The sequence below is a fragment of the Callorhinus ursinus genome, unplaced genomic scaffold (assembly GCF_003265705.2).
Source record: "Callorhinus ursinus isolate GAN/ISIS: 27379988/994484 unplaced genomic scaffold, GSC_fseal_2.0 scaffold43, whole genome shotgun sequence".
Lineage (NCBI taxonomy): Eukaryota > Metazoa > Chordata > Mammalia > Carnivora > Otariidae > Callorhinus > Callorhinus ursinus.
The window spans coordinates 327,019-344,333 of record NW_027397105.1 but is presented as its reverse complement, the minus strand read 5'-3'; the positions used below and the strand labels follow the sequence as shown (position 1 = coordinate 344,333).

The following is a 17,315-nucleotide window of genomic DNA, read 5'->3' as shown; positions in this document are numbered from 1 at the left end:
ACCCTGTAGCTGTCCGGGACAGGCTAGTCCACAGTGCAGAAGCACCTGCCAAGTCAGCCACAGAAGTTACAAAAGGTGAGTCACAGTTCTCTGTCCCATGACAATGGGACTATCACAGCTTTCTTTTGATCAAAATAGAAACTAGAGAATAAAGAAAATCAGCCAGGGTGCCTCCTGATGGAAGTCCCCAATGCCACATATGAAGAAGTCTCAGAACAAACTTAAACCCCAATCTGATCAAATCTCTAGATCTGATCACCACTTTAGGGAACACAGATGAACAGGAGAACATGTGAAATGATCAGTGAGACCCAGACCTCAGGAAGTTTCATAGGAACAAATGACCACATTTCTTCAACAAATAACTTCCAAGGAAAGACAAAAAGAGAGGGAGGGTAGCCTATCAACTAAAGAAGACTTGAGAGACATGTAACCAGTCAGAAGAGATGGACCTTATTTAGATTATAATTCAGCAAACTGTAAACTAGTAATTTACAGTCTTATTTGATTTTTTAAGATTTTATTTATTTATTTGAGAGAGCATGCGCACACGCACAAGCAGGGAGAAGGGCAGAGGGAGAGGGAGAAGCAGTGGGGACGCGGAGCAGGGAGCCCGATGCGGGGCTCGATCCCAGGACCCCGGATCATGACCTGAGCCGAAGGCAGACGTTCAACTGACTGAGCCACCCAGGCGCCCTAATAGTTTATAATTTTAAATAGTAACAATGAGAAACTATAAATAGTAGTAATGATAATGAGAGAGTTGGGGATGTTTGAACACTGACTGAATATTTGGTGATGTTAAGGAACTATCATTTTTAGATATGATAATGATGTTATGATTATGCTTATAAAAAAAGAGTCCTTATGTTTTAGAGATACTGAATACTACCGGTGAAATAAGGTATTTGGGTTTTGCTGTAAGGTGATTTGAGGTGGAGAGGGGAGAGGTGGCTTGGATACAGATGAAATAAATGTTGGGTATGAGCTGATCGTCGCCAAACCTGCCACCAGGCACGTAGGGGCTCATCATCCTATTGTGTTTACTTTTGTTTATGTTCGGGATTTTCCACAGTAAGAAGTTATAAGCCAACAATGAACTTCGTGGCGTGGACAACAGCAGCCCAACAGCATGCGCTCAATGCCCACCCCCAGCTTTAGATGTGAAACCCTGTCTCTGCCTAAGTCAAAACTAAGGGAAAGAAGTAATAAAGTGTGCACCAAATTTGACCTGTCGTCCCCTTTCCCCCCCACGAGGTTCGTGAAGAGCGAGGAAAAAAGGGTTCAGAGTTTGCCGTGAGGCTGGATTATTTTATGGGGGTAGGAGAGAGACTGTCTCTGATAACGAGATTCAGCTGGCTTTCCAGGGGCCTTTGTTGGTATTTGGTGATATGCCCCATCTTCGTTTGGATTTGCCCGAAGCAGACCCGAGACAAAGATTTGAACGCCAGAGGTTTATTTGTCGGGAATACTTGTAGAGGAACGGGGGCGTGAAGGAGACACGAGCAGAAGGCATGAGCCAGTAAAAACGATGTCAGGCAGGTTACATCTGTGGGCAACAGGGCTGATCCTGGGGCCTCTGGGGCTGGCGTAGAACGGGCCCCTGGGAGTTTTCCTGCCTGAGGGGTGAGGAGCCAGGGCAAACCCCATCTCCTGCCAGCCACCACTGAGAATGGCCGGGGCTGGAAAGGCGTGTTTCTGCCAAGCTGGCCAGGCCGCCTGCAGCTGGAGGAAGCTCCCTGACGGGGAGATGCGGGGGTGCTGATGCCGTGCCTCACCCCGTCAGCCAGGGGGGCTTGGAGCATCTGCCGCACTTCCTTTTGGAAGAATTACTGTTCGTGCTCTGATCATATAATTATATCAACATACAATGGCTGAGGTATAGGTCCACAAGGTAGCCAGGTGCCATGATGCCTTTTTGGGAGGGCGGTTGGAGTGTCTGGGGTCCCTGTCAGAGATAATGGACGTGAGCTTGCTGTTCCGGGATTCAGCCCGCACGGCCCAGAGCCATGCACTGTGCGGGGGCACCCACTCTGGACCAGTCCTGCGGAAGAACTGAGGGACAAATTGCGATCGGTCAGAACCTTTTAGGCTTGGTCTTCTCTCTGCCCTGTCCTCATTTGCACACCCTGAATGAATGAGCAAGAAGTAAGTGAATGAATGAATGAATAAACATGATTGTCTGAAAGGCTAACAGAATGTTTAAGTGTGTGGGAAATATAGTGGGGTCGTTATCCATCAGCTTCCTCTGATTCCCTCGAAGTAAATGATTTTTTAAAATGGGCTCTTGTTTAGAGATGCTCAGTTCAGAGCCGCAGCCCTCAAGTTTGAACAGTGAAGAAATCAGCTCACAGCTCTTCCTGGTCATCAAATTGTGTGTTTCCTTTATTCGTGTGTGTGTGTGTGTGTGTGTCTGTGTGTGTGTGTGTGTCTGTGTGTGTGTTTACCACTGTCAAGAATGGGCCTTGGGATTCCAGGGAACGGTTGATTTTGTGTCCGGCGGGGGGCGAGGCATCGAGAGAGCTCATGTGGGAGACAACACTTGTGCTGGGCTTCCAGGGATCAAGCCAGCAGGGAATCTCTGAACACCCTTGGTGTGCCCAGCCCCATGCAGAGTTTTACCTGTGTTTTCACACTTAACCTGCACGGTAATCCTGTGACCTTGCATTCCCTTTCCTGAGATGAGAAGATGCGGTTGGCAGGCAGGGAGGAAGGGGGTCAGCCTTTCATAGCTGGCCTCTGGCCCCAGCGCTGCTGGTCGGTGGCTCCTGCCCAAGTATGGCTTCTCAGCAGGTAGCTCCGCATGCCCTGAACAGACAGAAGCCCGGAACCCCACGGGACCCTCCTCTGCCGGGGAGATGAGCTGCACTGCTGCTCCTTGGGCTTCTGTGGTCTGCGCAGACTCCAGGAGTCTGGGTGATTTTTCTAGTTTACATCGGACGGACGTTCCTGCCCACTGCAGTGTCCACAGCACATCTGTGGACCTGAGAGGTGGCATGAAATGCCAATGCCCCGGGCCACGGCCCCTGGCTTCAGTCCCTTGTCCCCCTTCAGAGTCAGACACCCAGCCCTCTGGGAGCCACTGGCCTCCGTCATCTGCTCCCAGAGCTGGTCTTTGAGGGAGAAGCCGCGATTTCCTGCTACGTCCCCCACAGCAGACACCGTTGCCCAAGGCCCACATGTGCTGCTGGACTCAGGTCTGGTCATGCAAAGGCATGAAGATGTCTAGTAACCACCAGGAAATTGGTCAAAGGAAGCTTTGGTCAAGAACTCATACTGGGACATTCACCGAGGGAGGAACATTTTCCACATTCACACATTCATTCATGCAACTCGTATTCAAGCAGCCAGAACCAGGCATCGTTCCAGGCCTCGGGCGTCCGCGGTGAGCAGGAAGGAGGACGTGTCTGTGCCCGTGGAGCCTTCCCTCTTTGTCATGGTCAACATCCCCAAATGATCGTCAGTTGTAAGTAACAGTCCTTCTTGTAATGCACTTGAACAGGGGAGGACCTTATTGAAAGTTTTTGGTAGCCTGCTGGATGCCTGGATGGCCAGATGGTCATGCTGGGAGGCCACTGGTGGACACACTATCTGCTATCATGTAGTGGCCACGGGCCACGTGAATCCCCAAACCGTGGCCAGTCTGAATTTAGGTGTACTTCATGCATTAAATACACACTGAATTTCAAAGATTTAGTGTAAAAAATAATACAAATGATCTCATGGATACTTTTTAATATTGAGTACATGTTGAAATAACATTTAGGATATTTGGAGTTAAATCAAATATGCTATTAAAATGATCTCACCTTTTAAATTTTTTTTAAATGTGGGTATTAAACAACTGAAAATTACTTCTGTGGCTCGCCCTCCCTTTCTGTTGGACAGCACTTCTCTAGAACTAGGGAAAATACGCCAATCACAGAGCTGGGCTGCTCCCAGGTGGGAGGTGGGTCCGTCCACTACTAGACATCTATCCGCACAGCGGCTCACGCTGAGAACCTTCCCGACCCTGCCAACAATGGGGGTCCTGCGAGGCCGATGGCACCTTCCTCATGGCTGTCTCCTGAGTTCAGGTCTGGAGGGCGGCCAGGTCCAACCTTTGGGGCCCTGGCTGCAAAGGAGGTCAGGCAGGTCCCAGAACCTACCTCTGGGAGGTGGGGAATCCCCAACATAAAAGAAGTGGGTTCAGGGGCGCCAGGGTGGCTCAGTTGGTTAAGCGTCTGCCTTCAGCTCAGGTCATGGTCCCAGGGTCCTGGGATCGAGCCCCGCATCGGGCTCCCTGCTCAGCAGGAAGCCTGCTTCTCCCTCACCCACTCCCCCTGCTTGTGTTCCCTCTCTCGCCGCTGTGTCTCTCTCTGTCAAACAAATAAAAAAATCTTTAAAAAAAAAAGAAGTGGGTTCAGAAGATGCTGGGGGGCTACCCAGAAAACACATCCCATATAGGCACCAGCAGCTTTCTGATGCAGTGTTTGCAGCATATGCCTCATGGGGTCGTGAAGTTCCCAATCATGGAAGGTGCACACACGTTAAAAGAACCTGGTCTGGGGGCACCTGGAGGCTCGGTCGGCTGAGCATCCAGCTCTTGATCTCAGCTCAGGTCTCGATCTCAGGGTCGTGAGTTTGAGGCCCACAGTGGGCTCCACGCTAGGCATGGAGCCTACTTTAAAATCAATCAATCAATCAATCAATCAATCATTCAGTCCTGGTCTGAGCTTCCCCACCAAACTGGAAGAACAGTGCCAACAAAACAGGTTGTTCTGATGTGAAGGCTGCTCGTGTCTGCAGTAACAGGGCTGTCTGGTGAGTCACGCCCACGCTTGGGCGGGCGTCTGTCTGTCACACCGGCCCCCGGTCATTCCCTCTCTTTTCTGTGTCTGCACCTGGGCAGGTGAGCACCGTGGAGGAAAGTCTCACATGGGGGCACACGTGTATCCAACGTCAACCGCGCTCCCAGGCTGCCTGGCTTCCCTGGTCAGCTGTCTCCACTGTTCTCTAGTTCTTAAGATTTTATTTGTTTATTTGAGAGAGAGAGAGAATGAGAGAGAGCACGAGAGGGAAGAGGGTCGGAGGGAGAAGCAGACTCCCCGCCGAGCAGGGAGCCCGACGCGGGACTCGATCCCGGGACTCCAGGGTCATGACCTGAGCCGAAGGCAGCTGCCCAGCCAACTGAGCCACCCAGGCGCCCCTCCTGCACTTCCGTTCCTTCTTCCCCTGGTTCCGAAGGAAGACCTTGTCTGCTTCCCGTGTAAAGCCCCCTCCACCTGCGCTGTGGGCACACCTCTCCCTCCTCCAGGGCGCCCTGCGCCGCCCACCGTCCTTCCTGGCTCCTTGCTGTCAGCATCCAGCTCACTCTCAACTCCCTCATGCTAAGAGATAACACAACCGAAAACCAACAACAAACGCTTCTCCACTGGCCCCCGTTTCTAACCACCGGCCGCGGTCTCTCACCTCCCTGATGGTCATCTTTCTTGAAAAGGTCAGCTGTGCTCAGTCACTCGGCACGCTGCCTCATTCTCTGCGTACCTGCTGGGATCAGCACCACCTTCCCTGTTGCTGAGGCTGGCAAACACCTGAGACAGGTGAGGGGGGCGGTCAGTCTTTCCGGAAGCTAGATCTGAGCGGGCTCTGAGACTCAGGATCACGTTTCTGGCCACAGTGTGTGTGCTCTGGGAGGACCGCAGCAAATCTGAGCCAAGCCTGACTCCCCGCGCTGGGTTTCTCTCTGCCGCCTCGGGAGCTTGGGAGGCCCCTTCCCCTGTCCCGTGGGACCGTCAGGGTTACCGTGAGGATCCCGGAGGGCCCTGAGGGTGGGTGGGCTGCTCTGGAGCCTGCAGGAAGCTTGGAGTCCTGGCAAACAGCTTCTCTGGGGGCCCAGAGGCCTTACACTCAGCACCTCCTGAAGGCACATAGGTTCCATGCCATTTTACACATGAAAGAACTAAGGGGTAAAGAAGCTAATTATCATTTAGGGGGAACTGCAGGCGTCTATGCCATGATCAAACAAACAAACAAACAAATGGGTTTGCCGCTCAAACCCGAGAGAGCAGCTGGGGGTGGGTGGGGGCTAAGGTGGGGGCACAAGTAACAGGACAAAGTGTCCGTCTTCCTCGGGGTTGTGCATACAGATTCCTCCCTCAAGCTCCTGTCCTGCCTCTTTTCTCTTTTATAGTCGAACTTCTGAAAAGAGAAGAGACTCCTCCAAACTTTCCACTCCTGACCCGGTCCCGCGTCTCGCTCCTCCTTCCTCATGCCCCGGCCCCAAGCCTTCGTCATGGCCTTACACCACCGGCCTTGGGACTTCTCGCTGCTGCCTCCTCTTCTGGTCCCAGTTCAGATGTCGCTGCCTCAGAGAAGCCCCCGTGGCCCCCTTAGCTAGGGCCATCTCCAGGCCCATTGGCGGTACCCTATCGTACTTTCCCTCCCAGCGCTTGTCAGTATCTGCAAGGATGTTTCGGTTGACAGGTCTACTGGCTGTCAGGCCCCACTGGAACGTGAACTCCGTGCAGACTTTATTTATTTTTAAGATTTTATTTATTCTTGTGTGAGAGAGCGAGAGAGGGCGCGAGCAAGCGGGTTTGCCTGGGGGTGGGGGAGGGGCAGAGAGAGCATCTCAAGCAGGCTCCATGCTCGCGCAGAGCCTGACGCGGGGCTCGATCCCACGACCCGAGATCATCATGGGCGCCAAAACCAAGAGTCGGACGCTCCACCGACTGAGCCACCCGGCTGCCCCTGTTCCCGCTCTTACGTGAGGGTTTCTGTGGTGGCCGTTTAATAGGTTGGGGAAGTTCCTGTCTGTTTCTCGTGGATTATGACTTTATAAAAAGTGCATGTCCAATTCTATCAGATGTTTGTTCTGTGCCTACGTGCTTCTCCGCACCCTGCCCTTAATCTGTTAATGTGGCAGATTATACTTACTGACTTCCTGATGGTAACCCGACCTTACGCCCCTGGATGAATCCATCTCGGACACCACGTACTGTTTTTTACATGTTTCCCTATTCAGTTCCCTAATTTTTTAAGGTTTTGCATTTATGTTCACGATTTACACTGATTTGCAATTGTTCTTTCTCAGACTGACCTTAACAGGTCTCGATATTAAGATTATGCTGATTTTATAACAGGTACCCTTGGCCTCTTACTTTCATTTGTGTAAGATTAGAATCAGTTGATCTTTGAAATTTGGTAAAACATATCAATAAAACCATCTGGGCCTATGGTTTTCTTTGTAGGAAGACCTTTAACTACCAACTCCACTTATTTAAAATAGCAATGGGATTATTTAGGCCTTCTGTTACCTTTTTTTTTTTTTAAGATTTTATTTATTTACTTGACAGACAGAGAGAGAGAGAGCACACAAGCAGGGGGATCAGCAGAGGGAGAGGGAGAAGCCGACTCTCTGCTGAGCAGGGAGCCCGATGTGGGGCTCGATCCCAGGACCCTGGGATCATGACCTGAGCCGAAAGCAGATGCTCAACCAACTGGGCCACCCAGGCGCCCCCTTCTGTTACTTCTTGAGTCACTTTTAGTAAATTATATTTTTCTACAAAGTTATCCATTCCATCTAAGTTTTCAAATTTTTGATACAGAATTGTTCATAATTCTCTTGCTACCATTTTCTAAAAAAGATTTTATTTATTTATTTGAGAGAGAGAGAGCACGAGCAGGGGCAGTGGCAGAGGGAGAAGCAGGTTTCCTGCTGAGCAGGGAGCCTGATGCAGGACTCGATCCCAGGACCCTGAGATCATGACCTGAGCCGAAGGCAGACATTCAACCAATTGAGTCACCCAGGCGCCCTTCTCTTGCTCTCATTTTAATCCATGTGGTTTTGCTTCTTCTCATTCTTAATTTCATCTGTGCTTTCTTCTTTCTTTCTTTCTTTTTTAAGATTTATTTATTTGAGAGAGAGAGAATGGGGAGGGCAGGGGGAGAGGGAGAGAGAGAGAATACCAAGCAGACCTCCCGCTGAGTGCTGAGCCCAGTGCAGGGCTCGATCCCACGGCCCTGAACACCATGACCTGAGCCAAAACCAAGAGTCAGACGCTCAACTGACTACACCACCCAGGCGCCCCCCTGCTTTCTCTTTTCTTGATCAAGTTTGCCAGAGTCTTGTTACCTTTGTCAGCACTGTTTTTTGGCCTTGTTATTTCTCTTTACTGGTTTTCCTATTGTTTCCATTCTCTGTCTCCTACTCTTGTTTCTGTTATTTTCTGATCTCTTTGGGTATATTTTTTATAACAGCTTTATTAAGGCATAATTTACATGCTATACAATTTATCCATGTAAAGTGTACATAATCGAGGGGCTGTTAATACATTCACAGCTATCACCACAGTTACTTTTAAGACATTGTCATCTTTCTAAAAAGAATTCTGTACCCATTAGCTGTTCCTCTCCGTACCCACCCTCCAACCCCATCCCTAGGCAGCAAATATTCCATAAAAATATATGGAATATTCCATATAAATGGAATCATATAATATGTGGCCTTTTGTGTCTGGCTTCTTTTAGTTAGAATAATGTTTTCCAGGTTCATGCATGTTGGAGCATATAATCAGTGCTTTGTTCTTTTTTATGGCTGTATAATATTCCAATGCATGTATTTACCCTCTCATTAGTTGATGGACATTTGAGTTGTTTCCACCTTTTCACTATTATGAATAATGATGCTATGAACATTCCTGTGCAAGTTTTTGTGTGAACACATGTCTTCATTTCTGTTGGGTATCCACCTAGGAGTGGAACTGCTGAGTCGTACGGAAATTCTATGTTGAACTTTGAGACTCGGCCTAAGTGGCTGCACCTTTTCACACTTCTGCCAACCACGTACAAAGGTTCCAGTTTCCCCATATCCTTGGGAACATTTGTTAGTACTTTTCTATCTGTCGAGGGGATGTGAGGCGGTATGTCCTTGTGGCTCTGTTTTGCGTTTCCCTCAAGGCTAATAATGTGGAGCTCCTTTCAAAGGGCTTATTGGCCATTTGTCGGTCTCCTCTGGAGAGATGCCTATTCAGATCTTTTGCTCATTTTAATTGGGTTATTTGTCTTTTTATTGAGTTGTAGGAGTTCTTTACATATCCTAGATATGAGTCCTTTAGTGGATATGTGATTTGTAAAAATTTTCTCCCATGTTTGGGGTTTTCTTCTCACCTTCTTCTTGGCGTCCTGTGAAGCACAAAGCTTTTAATGTACTTTTTCTTTTGATGCTTGTGCTCATGGTGTCTAGGGAACTGCTGTCTCACCTAAGATCACAAAGATTTCCTTCAGTGTTTTCTTCTAGGTGTTTGATAGAGTCAGACCTTATCTTTACATGCCTGATCCATTTTGGGTTCATTTTCGTATATGGCGTGAGGTAGGGGTCCAACTCCATGTGTTTTGTACATGGGCTGTCTAGCTGCCTCAGTACCATTCTTTGGGTTTATTTTGCTTTTCTAACTTTTTACAATAAATGCTTAGCTTATAAAGTGTTCAGTCTTTCTTCCTTTCTAATATAAGCCTGTAATTTATAGGTTTATCTTTAAGTACTTTTTACTTTCTAATCTCAAAAAAATGAGCCAGACTAACAGTCCAAGAGAGGCTTATTCTGTACCTTTAAGAACACCTTGGCACACCACTCTGTACCAGCCTGTGCCAGGTATACAAATCCGAATTTAATAAGCATTGGCCTAGAGTAATGTTGAAAGATGATCCTGCTATTAATTTAATAGAGTCGACTTATTCACTCAGCAGATATTTACTGAGTGCCTACTATGCAGCATTATTGCATTCAGTTCTGAGAACAGAGAAAAAAACTGCCATCACAAGGCTTACAGACAAGTGAAAAGAAAAAACAACACAAAACTGCATGATAACTGCTGGGATTCGAGATGTAATACATGCTGGAAATAGGAAACAGAGAAGTAAGGTTACTTTTGAGATTGAGAAAGGTTTTCTGGAGGAAACTGTTTCCTTCAATGATTGAAAGATGAATTAGTAGGAGTTCTCCAGGTGTCTAGCAGTAAAGAATGTTCTGGGCCACCGCAACAGCAAAGGGAAAGACCCAGAGATGTAAAAATAAAAACTAAAACCCTTGAGCTTTTGGAGGAAGGAGAAAAGTGTGGTCAGGAGCAGAGAGTGTTGACGAGAGGATCAGGATGAGAGATTCAGGATGAAGCTGGAGCCCCAGTGAAGGGCAGACCATCTCGGGGAGCTTTGATATCATCCTCAAATGGTCGGGGCCACTGTGAGTTGTAAGTGGAAGTGAGACAATATCAGGTTTGCATTTTGAAAGTTTCTCTGTGGCTGCAGAGAATAGATGAGGGGAGAGAGGGCCAAGACCAGTGGCCAGGAGATCCTCCCGGAGGTTGTGGCGGAGGCCACAGACTTGGATCAAGGAGTGTCCACAGAACAGAAAGGAGGGTCCATTTAGGCCTTGGTGATCGGTCAGCTGTGGGGGCGGGGGGCACAACAAGGCTGACCTTCCTGTTTCTGACCCAGGTGAGTGAGCACCATTGCTCGTGACAGAGCAGGTCTGGGGAGGAGGCACTGAGCTTCATCCGGGGTGGTTCGAGGTACTTGTGGGTGCTCCTGCACCTCTGGGCCTCATGTACAGAGGCCTTGTGTCCCTCTCAAGGCAAGGCTGTTTCGCCGACACTCCACCAGTCTCCGTGTTGCGGGCCTAGCCTCTGCTACTCCCATCACTGCTGTCCGGATGTTTCTCCTTTCCTTTCCCTGAACCCTAGCTCTTTTGAGTTCAATGCCATCTCGTGGGTCCACGGATTACTCCCTTCACTGCCAGTCCTGACGGATCCTGATGGATCCATTCACCAGTGACTTTGGCTCCTGCCTCACAGCCTGCCTCTCCATCCTCCTGCGGCTCTTGTCCTTGGGGACTTCATGACTCATGGCAATGACCTATCCAGTACGCTTGCCTGTCACCTCCTTGACTGTCCCCCTCCTTCCACCAGCCAGTCTGTCCCACATTCACGTGACACGGCCTCAGCACCATAAACAGATCACAACGGAATTCTGGATTCCAGGCCACCCACCCTGACCAGCATTTCCTGTCCTCCCAGCTCATTTGGTTTAGTGACTGCACCGCACAATTCCTCAACCTCATCAAGACCCCATTATTTGTATCACTTTTCCACTACCCATCAGCTCCTTCTGGTTTTCACATCCTTCTCTACTGAGGCAAGATATAGTCACTTTCCTTACACACCCTCAACAAACTAGCTTGTCTCCATCTCTCTCTTCATTTACTGATGGATGCACCCAGCGATCATCCTTCTCCACGTGCACCCGAGCAGCTGAACATTACCAGAAAAAAATATTACTGAGCTGGACCTACGGGCTGCACTTTCAGTTCATGACCACAAAGTGCGTGTAAGGCCTCGGCACAGAGACCAGTGGCCTCGTGTCTTGTTCAGCCTTCAGTCCACGGTGCTCAGCGCGCTCTACCAAGGTTCTCCCATCAAGGCGAGCAACGGGTGCCCAGGTTCAAGATTCAGCGCACGCTTCTCAGCCTGCATCTTTCTCAGCAGCTCGTGGCAGCTGACCATTCCTTCCTCCCGGGAACATGTCCTCCCATGTCGGGTTTTCTCCTTTTGTCCATTTTCTCAGCCTCCATTGCCGGTTCCTCCTTCTCTACCTGACCTCAGATGTCTGGGTGCTCAGATGTCTGGGATCCTTTTTAGGCTTAAGAAAAAAAAATCTTATCACCCTTTCTCCCTAAGGAGCCTATGATGCTCTCCCCAAATGTGTACCTGTAGCTTTCGCCTCTTCTTGCTCGTCTTTGCACGCCAGGTGTAGGTATGTGTCTGCTAATTCAATATCCCTGCTTGGATGTCTAATAAACAGCTAAAAAAGGAGTCATCCAAGTAGATATCCCTACACCAAAACCTATTTCCCCTTCCACCTTTTTCAAGCCAACCCAGTTATTCCAGGAGTCATAACCCTAGGAATCATCTTTCCCATTCACCCACATTCGATCTGTCAGCAAGCCCTTCCTATTTTACTTCCAAAATGTATCTCAAATCCTTTCCCCATCCCCTTTCCCACGTCTGTGTTGCCATCCCAACTTTTGCCTCACCTTGTGCAGTAGGCTTCTGACTGGTCTTCCAGAAAACTCTTCTCTTTTCTATAAGCAAGGGAGCTTTAGACCATGTAAATTAGATCACACTCCGTGCCCCGCCCCCCCAGGCTTCCACTGCAACTGAGCTAATCCAGACTCTTTGTTGTGGTCAGCAAGGCCCCTCGCAAGATAGCCCCTGCCTGCCTCCCCTGTGCCCCCTCTTCACTGGGCTCCACTGGACCCACCCCACCCATGCTGACCTCTTACCCACCTCAGGGCCTTAACAGGAGCTGCTTCCTCTGCCTGGAATGCTCTTCCCCAGAATCCTCAATGGCATCTCCTGTTTGCAATGCAGATCTCAGTCCAAATACCTTCTCTTAAGAGAGGACTTCCCCGACTACCTTATCTAGTATAGACCCTTTTTTCTTGAGTTATTCACTCACCCTATTTATTTCCATCATATCGCTTATTGTAATCTAATGCTGAATTGTTTAATATTTGTTTAGTTTTTTACTCACTGTTCTCTCCTACTGGCTATCAGTGCCATGAGAGTAGGGACCTGACCTGATTTGCCTAGTTTACTCCCAGACCTTGTCTTCAAAATCACCTTATTTATTTATTATTTTAATTAAATGTTTTATTTATTTATTTATTTTAGAGAGAGTGCACACGAGCAGGAGGGGTAGAAGGAGAGGGAGAGAATCCTAAGCGGACTCCACGCCGAGTGGAGCCCAATGCAGGGGTCGATCTTGTGACCCCGAGATCATGACCTGAGTGGAAATCAAGAGTTGGATGCTTAACCGACTGAGCCACCCAGGTGCTCCCCACCCTTATTTTTGAAAGATTTATATATTTATTTTAGACAGAGAGAGAAGGAGTGAGTGGGGGTAGGGGCAGAGGGAGAGGGAGAGAAAGATCTCAAGCAGACTCCACCGGAGCACAGAGCCTGACATGGGGCTCAATCTCACGACCCAGAGATTGTGACCTGAGCGGAAATCAAGAGTCAGACACTCAACCAACTGAGCCACCAGGTGCCCCTAAAACCCACCTTTAGCTTATAGCAGGTGCTCAAGAAACACTTGTTAAGTAAATGAATACAACGTTAGACAGGTGAATATGCCAATATAAGCCTCTGGTGAAAGATCTGCACAGGAGATAAAGTTTGGGGATTATTATAAAAGATAAATCTAAATAAGCAAGGTATGGGAGGGAACTTCCTTAATCTGTTAAAAGGATCTGCAAAAAAAAAAAATCTGCAGCATGAGACTTAGTAGTGAAACACTGAAACAGGCCCTATAAAAATGGAAGAAGACAAGGGTGCTCACTACCATATCTTCTAGGCAATTCTGCTGGAGATCCTAGCCTGCAGAGTGAGGCAACAAAGAGAAACAATGTTTCAAAAGAAAGACATAGAAATGACATTATTTGGACACGTATTATTTTTGTAGAAAATCAAAATAATCTATAGATGAGTGATTAGAGTTTAGTGAGGTTTCTGGATCAACATACAAATATCAATTACTTTTTTTTAAAAGATTTTACTTATTTGAGAGAGAGCAAGAGTGAGAGAAATAGAGAGAGAGAGAGAGCATGAGCAGGGAGGAGGGGCAGAGAGAGAGGGAGAAGCAGGCTCTCCGAGGAGCATGGAGCCTAAAGCAGGGCTCGATCCCAGGACCCCAGGATCATGACCTGGGCCAAAGGCAGAGGCATAACCGACTGAGCCACCCAGGCACCTCTCAAATGCTTTTTAAAATAATTTTTTATATACCAGGAAAATGCAGACTATCTCATTATCCTGTGTTCATCTCTGTATGTAAATGAAACAAACATTGTTTCACCACAAAACTCACTGTGAGCACAATTAGTTACAAAAGAGAGCACACTATGGACACACCAAGGTGTGTTATCACCACACCTTAGAATACCAGGTGTCACAAGAAAACGCTACAAATATCCAGGAAGAAGAAAACACGGGTCACCTACAATGGAACAAGAATCAGCAGCATCACGGTGAGCGCTGTGAATTGTGCAAGACTGTTGAATCACAGATCTGTACTTCTGAAACCAATAACGCAACATATTTTAAGAAAAAAGGAAAAGAAGAAGATAACAGGAGAGGAAGAAAAGGGTAGTATGTCAGAGGGGGAGACGAACCATGAGAGATGATGGACTCTGAAAAACTGAGGGTTCTAGAGGGTAGGGGGGTGGGGGGATGGGTTAGCCTGGTGACGGGTATTGAGGAGGGCACGTTTTGCATGGTGCACTGGGTGTTATGAACAAACAATGAATCATGGAACACTGCATCAAAAACTAATGATGTAATATATGGTGATTAACATAACAATAAAAAAAATTAAAAAAAAAAAAGAATCAGCAGCATCGCTGGATGCTAGAAGAGAACGGATAAATACTTTCATACTTCTGAAGAAAAATAATTTGATTTTAAACATAAAATTCTATACCCAGCTAAGCTGGCGTTAAGTAGTAGATGTTTAAAACTTTGACATTTTTGGACATAGAAGGACTTAGAAAATTTGCCCCATATATATTGCTCAGAATTATCTGAGAATATGCTCCAGCAAAAGGAAGGAGTACACAAAGAGGAATTACACTTGAGATCCGGGGGAAGGTAAATGGAGCTCAGGAGAGCGGTCAAGGGGAACCCTTCAGAAGACCTCCTGATGGCAGGCATGGCTCAATGCAACCAGGTCTGATGAGAGGGGTTTATACAGGCTTCAGGGAGGGAGATTGCTAAGTAAAAGGGCTTGATAGAATACAGTAACAGGGGCGCCTGGGCGGCTCAGTCGTTGAGCGTCTGCCTTCGGCTCAGGTCAGGATCCCGGGGTGCTGGGATCGAGCCCCTCATCGGGCTCCCTGCTTGGCGGGAAGCCTGCTTCTCCCTCTCCCGCTCCCCCTGCTTGTGTTCCCTCTCTCGCTGTCTCTCTCTCTCTGTGTCAAATGAATAAATAAAATCTTTAAAAAAAATGTACAGTGACAAGGGGTGGGATAGGGAAAGGAAGGGTATTGATTATAATCGAGAGACCACAAGGAAAACAAGGTATAATCAGAAACTCCAGGCCAAAAAAAAGTCTGTGTAAGGAACCAATATAATTATAATCCATTACAGTCAACATTTACAAAGTCACAATAGTGTAAAAACTGTTGATTGGTATAACAACTATTGATATAAAAGCTATTGATATAAATGTGATGACTTAATGATATTAGGAGAATAAAGGTTGGAAGGTAACATAAAAGTTAAATCCTCATCTGTTACAGCAAGAGTACAGAGGGTCTAAAATGGCTGAGTCAAGGAAAAGCATTAAAGTATATTATTTAGAGTAAATGGAGGTAACCACCAGAAGGCCGGGGAAGCAGGATTTAGTGGTGGGGAAGGCGTACACGAAGAATGTGCGTTTCCATAGAAGTCTTAGTACACTGAGTATGAACTATGTGTATTTACTACTTTGATAAAACCAAAAATTTATTTTAAAAGAAAGATCTCTAGTCCAGAAAGGAGGGGAGTTTTCGGACACTGATTTTTTTTTTTTTTAGGATGGAGCTAAGGAGGCTTCAGGGCCCTCGTGAGGGCTGAAATTTCTTCTCGCTCTGCAGCGGGCCGGTAGCATTTCTGAAAACCCGCCTCGAGACATCCAGACAGAGGGGCTGCTCTCCGTGGTTCACTTTCCTCCCTCTGAATAAATAGACATCTTCCAGCCTTCCGCTGTGCGCCTTTTCCTTAGAGAAACTGAGTCCACTTCAGGCCTCACCCAACCCGGCTTGTTCCCCTGGAGGTGCTGGACTCAGGCTTCCTGCTCATGGCTCTGGGGGGAGCGGGAGGCCAGTCTTCTCAGTAGTTCTTACAATCCGGACGGAGGGCATGCCCGGAACCCGGAGACTGCAGGCCTTTGGCGGGGAGGAAGAAGGCTGAACGTTCCCGCGTCTTCCCACCGTCCAGCTGCAAAAATCAGCGCAGGCTTAACAGGTGTTTGTGGAAGGGACAGGTGGACCCCAGCGCCCGGCGCCCCGCACCTCTGCCCCGCAGGCGCCTTTCTGGCCCGTGTTTTGAGTTTGCTCATCTCAACTGCCCTTCCTCATAGATCATTATCTGTGTTTGGTCGGTTCGTGCTAGGAGTGGAGCAACATTTTGTTGACTTCAGGAATCTTTTCGTGCATTCTTTCTGTAAAGTGAATTAGCAGCATACAATAAGTCTGTTTTGGGGGCTCACTTAAAACGGGGCACACCAGTAACTAAGCTCGGCCCTAACAACGACTGATTCGCAGCCGCCAACAACCAGACCTCCACAGGTGGCTCCTGTCGGCTCTCGAGCTCCAGACCACCTGCTTCAACCCCGAGGGCGAAGTCCCGACGCTCCGCGACCTCTTCGTCATGGCGTCCGCGGGGCGTCGGCCAGCGGCGGCCCCTCCCCGACGACTGCCGCGCGAGACCTTCCCAAGATGGCGGCGGCGGCGGGGGAGGGGGTAGCTGCGCGCAGGGGGCGGGGCTCCGCCGCTGGGGGCGGGGCCGGGCGGCCGGGGGGTCGGGCTTGCGGGCGGGGCGGGCCGAGCCGAGGTGGGCAGCCCCAGCGCGCCTGCGCGGAGCGGCCCTGCGTGCAGTGAGGCAGTGGCGGGGGGAAGGCACCCGCGGGGCCGACGGGCGGCTTGAAGGAGGGAAGCGGGCGAGCGGAGTCCCAGTGCGCGCCGCGGCCGCCCGGGCGCCCTCCCCTTCCGGCGTGAGGCGCTGTGTGGAGCCGAGCCGAGCCGAGCGGACCCGCGCCGGCAGCGAGGCGCCGCTCCCGCCGCCCCAGCCCGGCCTCCCCCGGCTCCGGCGCTCCCGTCGCGGGGGCCCGCGTTCCTTAGCACACCCGGCTCCAGGCGCCCCCAGAGCCTGCGCTCGGCCCCCCGAAAGCCCCGGCGCCGGCCCGGGCCCTCGGCGGGAGGATGACGGAGCTGCAGTCGGCGCTGCTACTGCGAAGACAGCTGGCAGGTGAGCGCGGGCTGGCGGCGGGGCGCCGGCCGGGCCGGGCCGCGGGGAGCCGCGGCCGCCAAGTCCTCCCTCCTCCGGGGCGGGCGGGCCGCTGGCGAGCCCGGGGCGCCCGTCCGGCCGCGGGCCGGGCACTTGGCCGGCGTCGGGAGGGTGTCGGGGGCGGGGACGCGCCCCGCCGCGGGGACCGGGCCCGGCGCCCGCCCCCCTCCCCCACCGCCCGGTGGGACGTTGCGGGGGAGGGGCTGCGGGTCCCCGGAGGGGCGGGCGCGGGGGCTC

The 17,315-nt window shown here is 49.8% G+C and overlaps 1 protein-coding gene across 2 annotated transcripts in view; it reads left to right on the top strand.

The window, feature by feature from the left end:
- Window positions 1–16,696: 16,696 nt before the first annotated feature.
- UBE2G1 (ubiquitin conjugating enzyme E2 G1) overlaps window positions 16,697–17,315 on the top strand; it is a 100,390-nt gene continuing 99,771 nt past the window's right edge. For both annotated transcript variants that reach the window (XM_025864046.2, XM_073881518.1), the window contains exon 1: window positions 16,697–17,039. In XM_025864046.2, coding sequence (XP_025719831.1) covers window positions 16,994–17,039 — 46 coding nt within the window. In that variant the 5' untranslated portion in view covers window positions 16,697–16,993. The remainder of the gene's footprint in view (window positions 17,040–17,315) is intronic.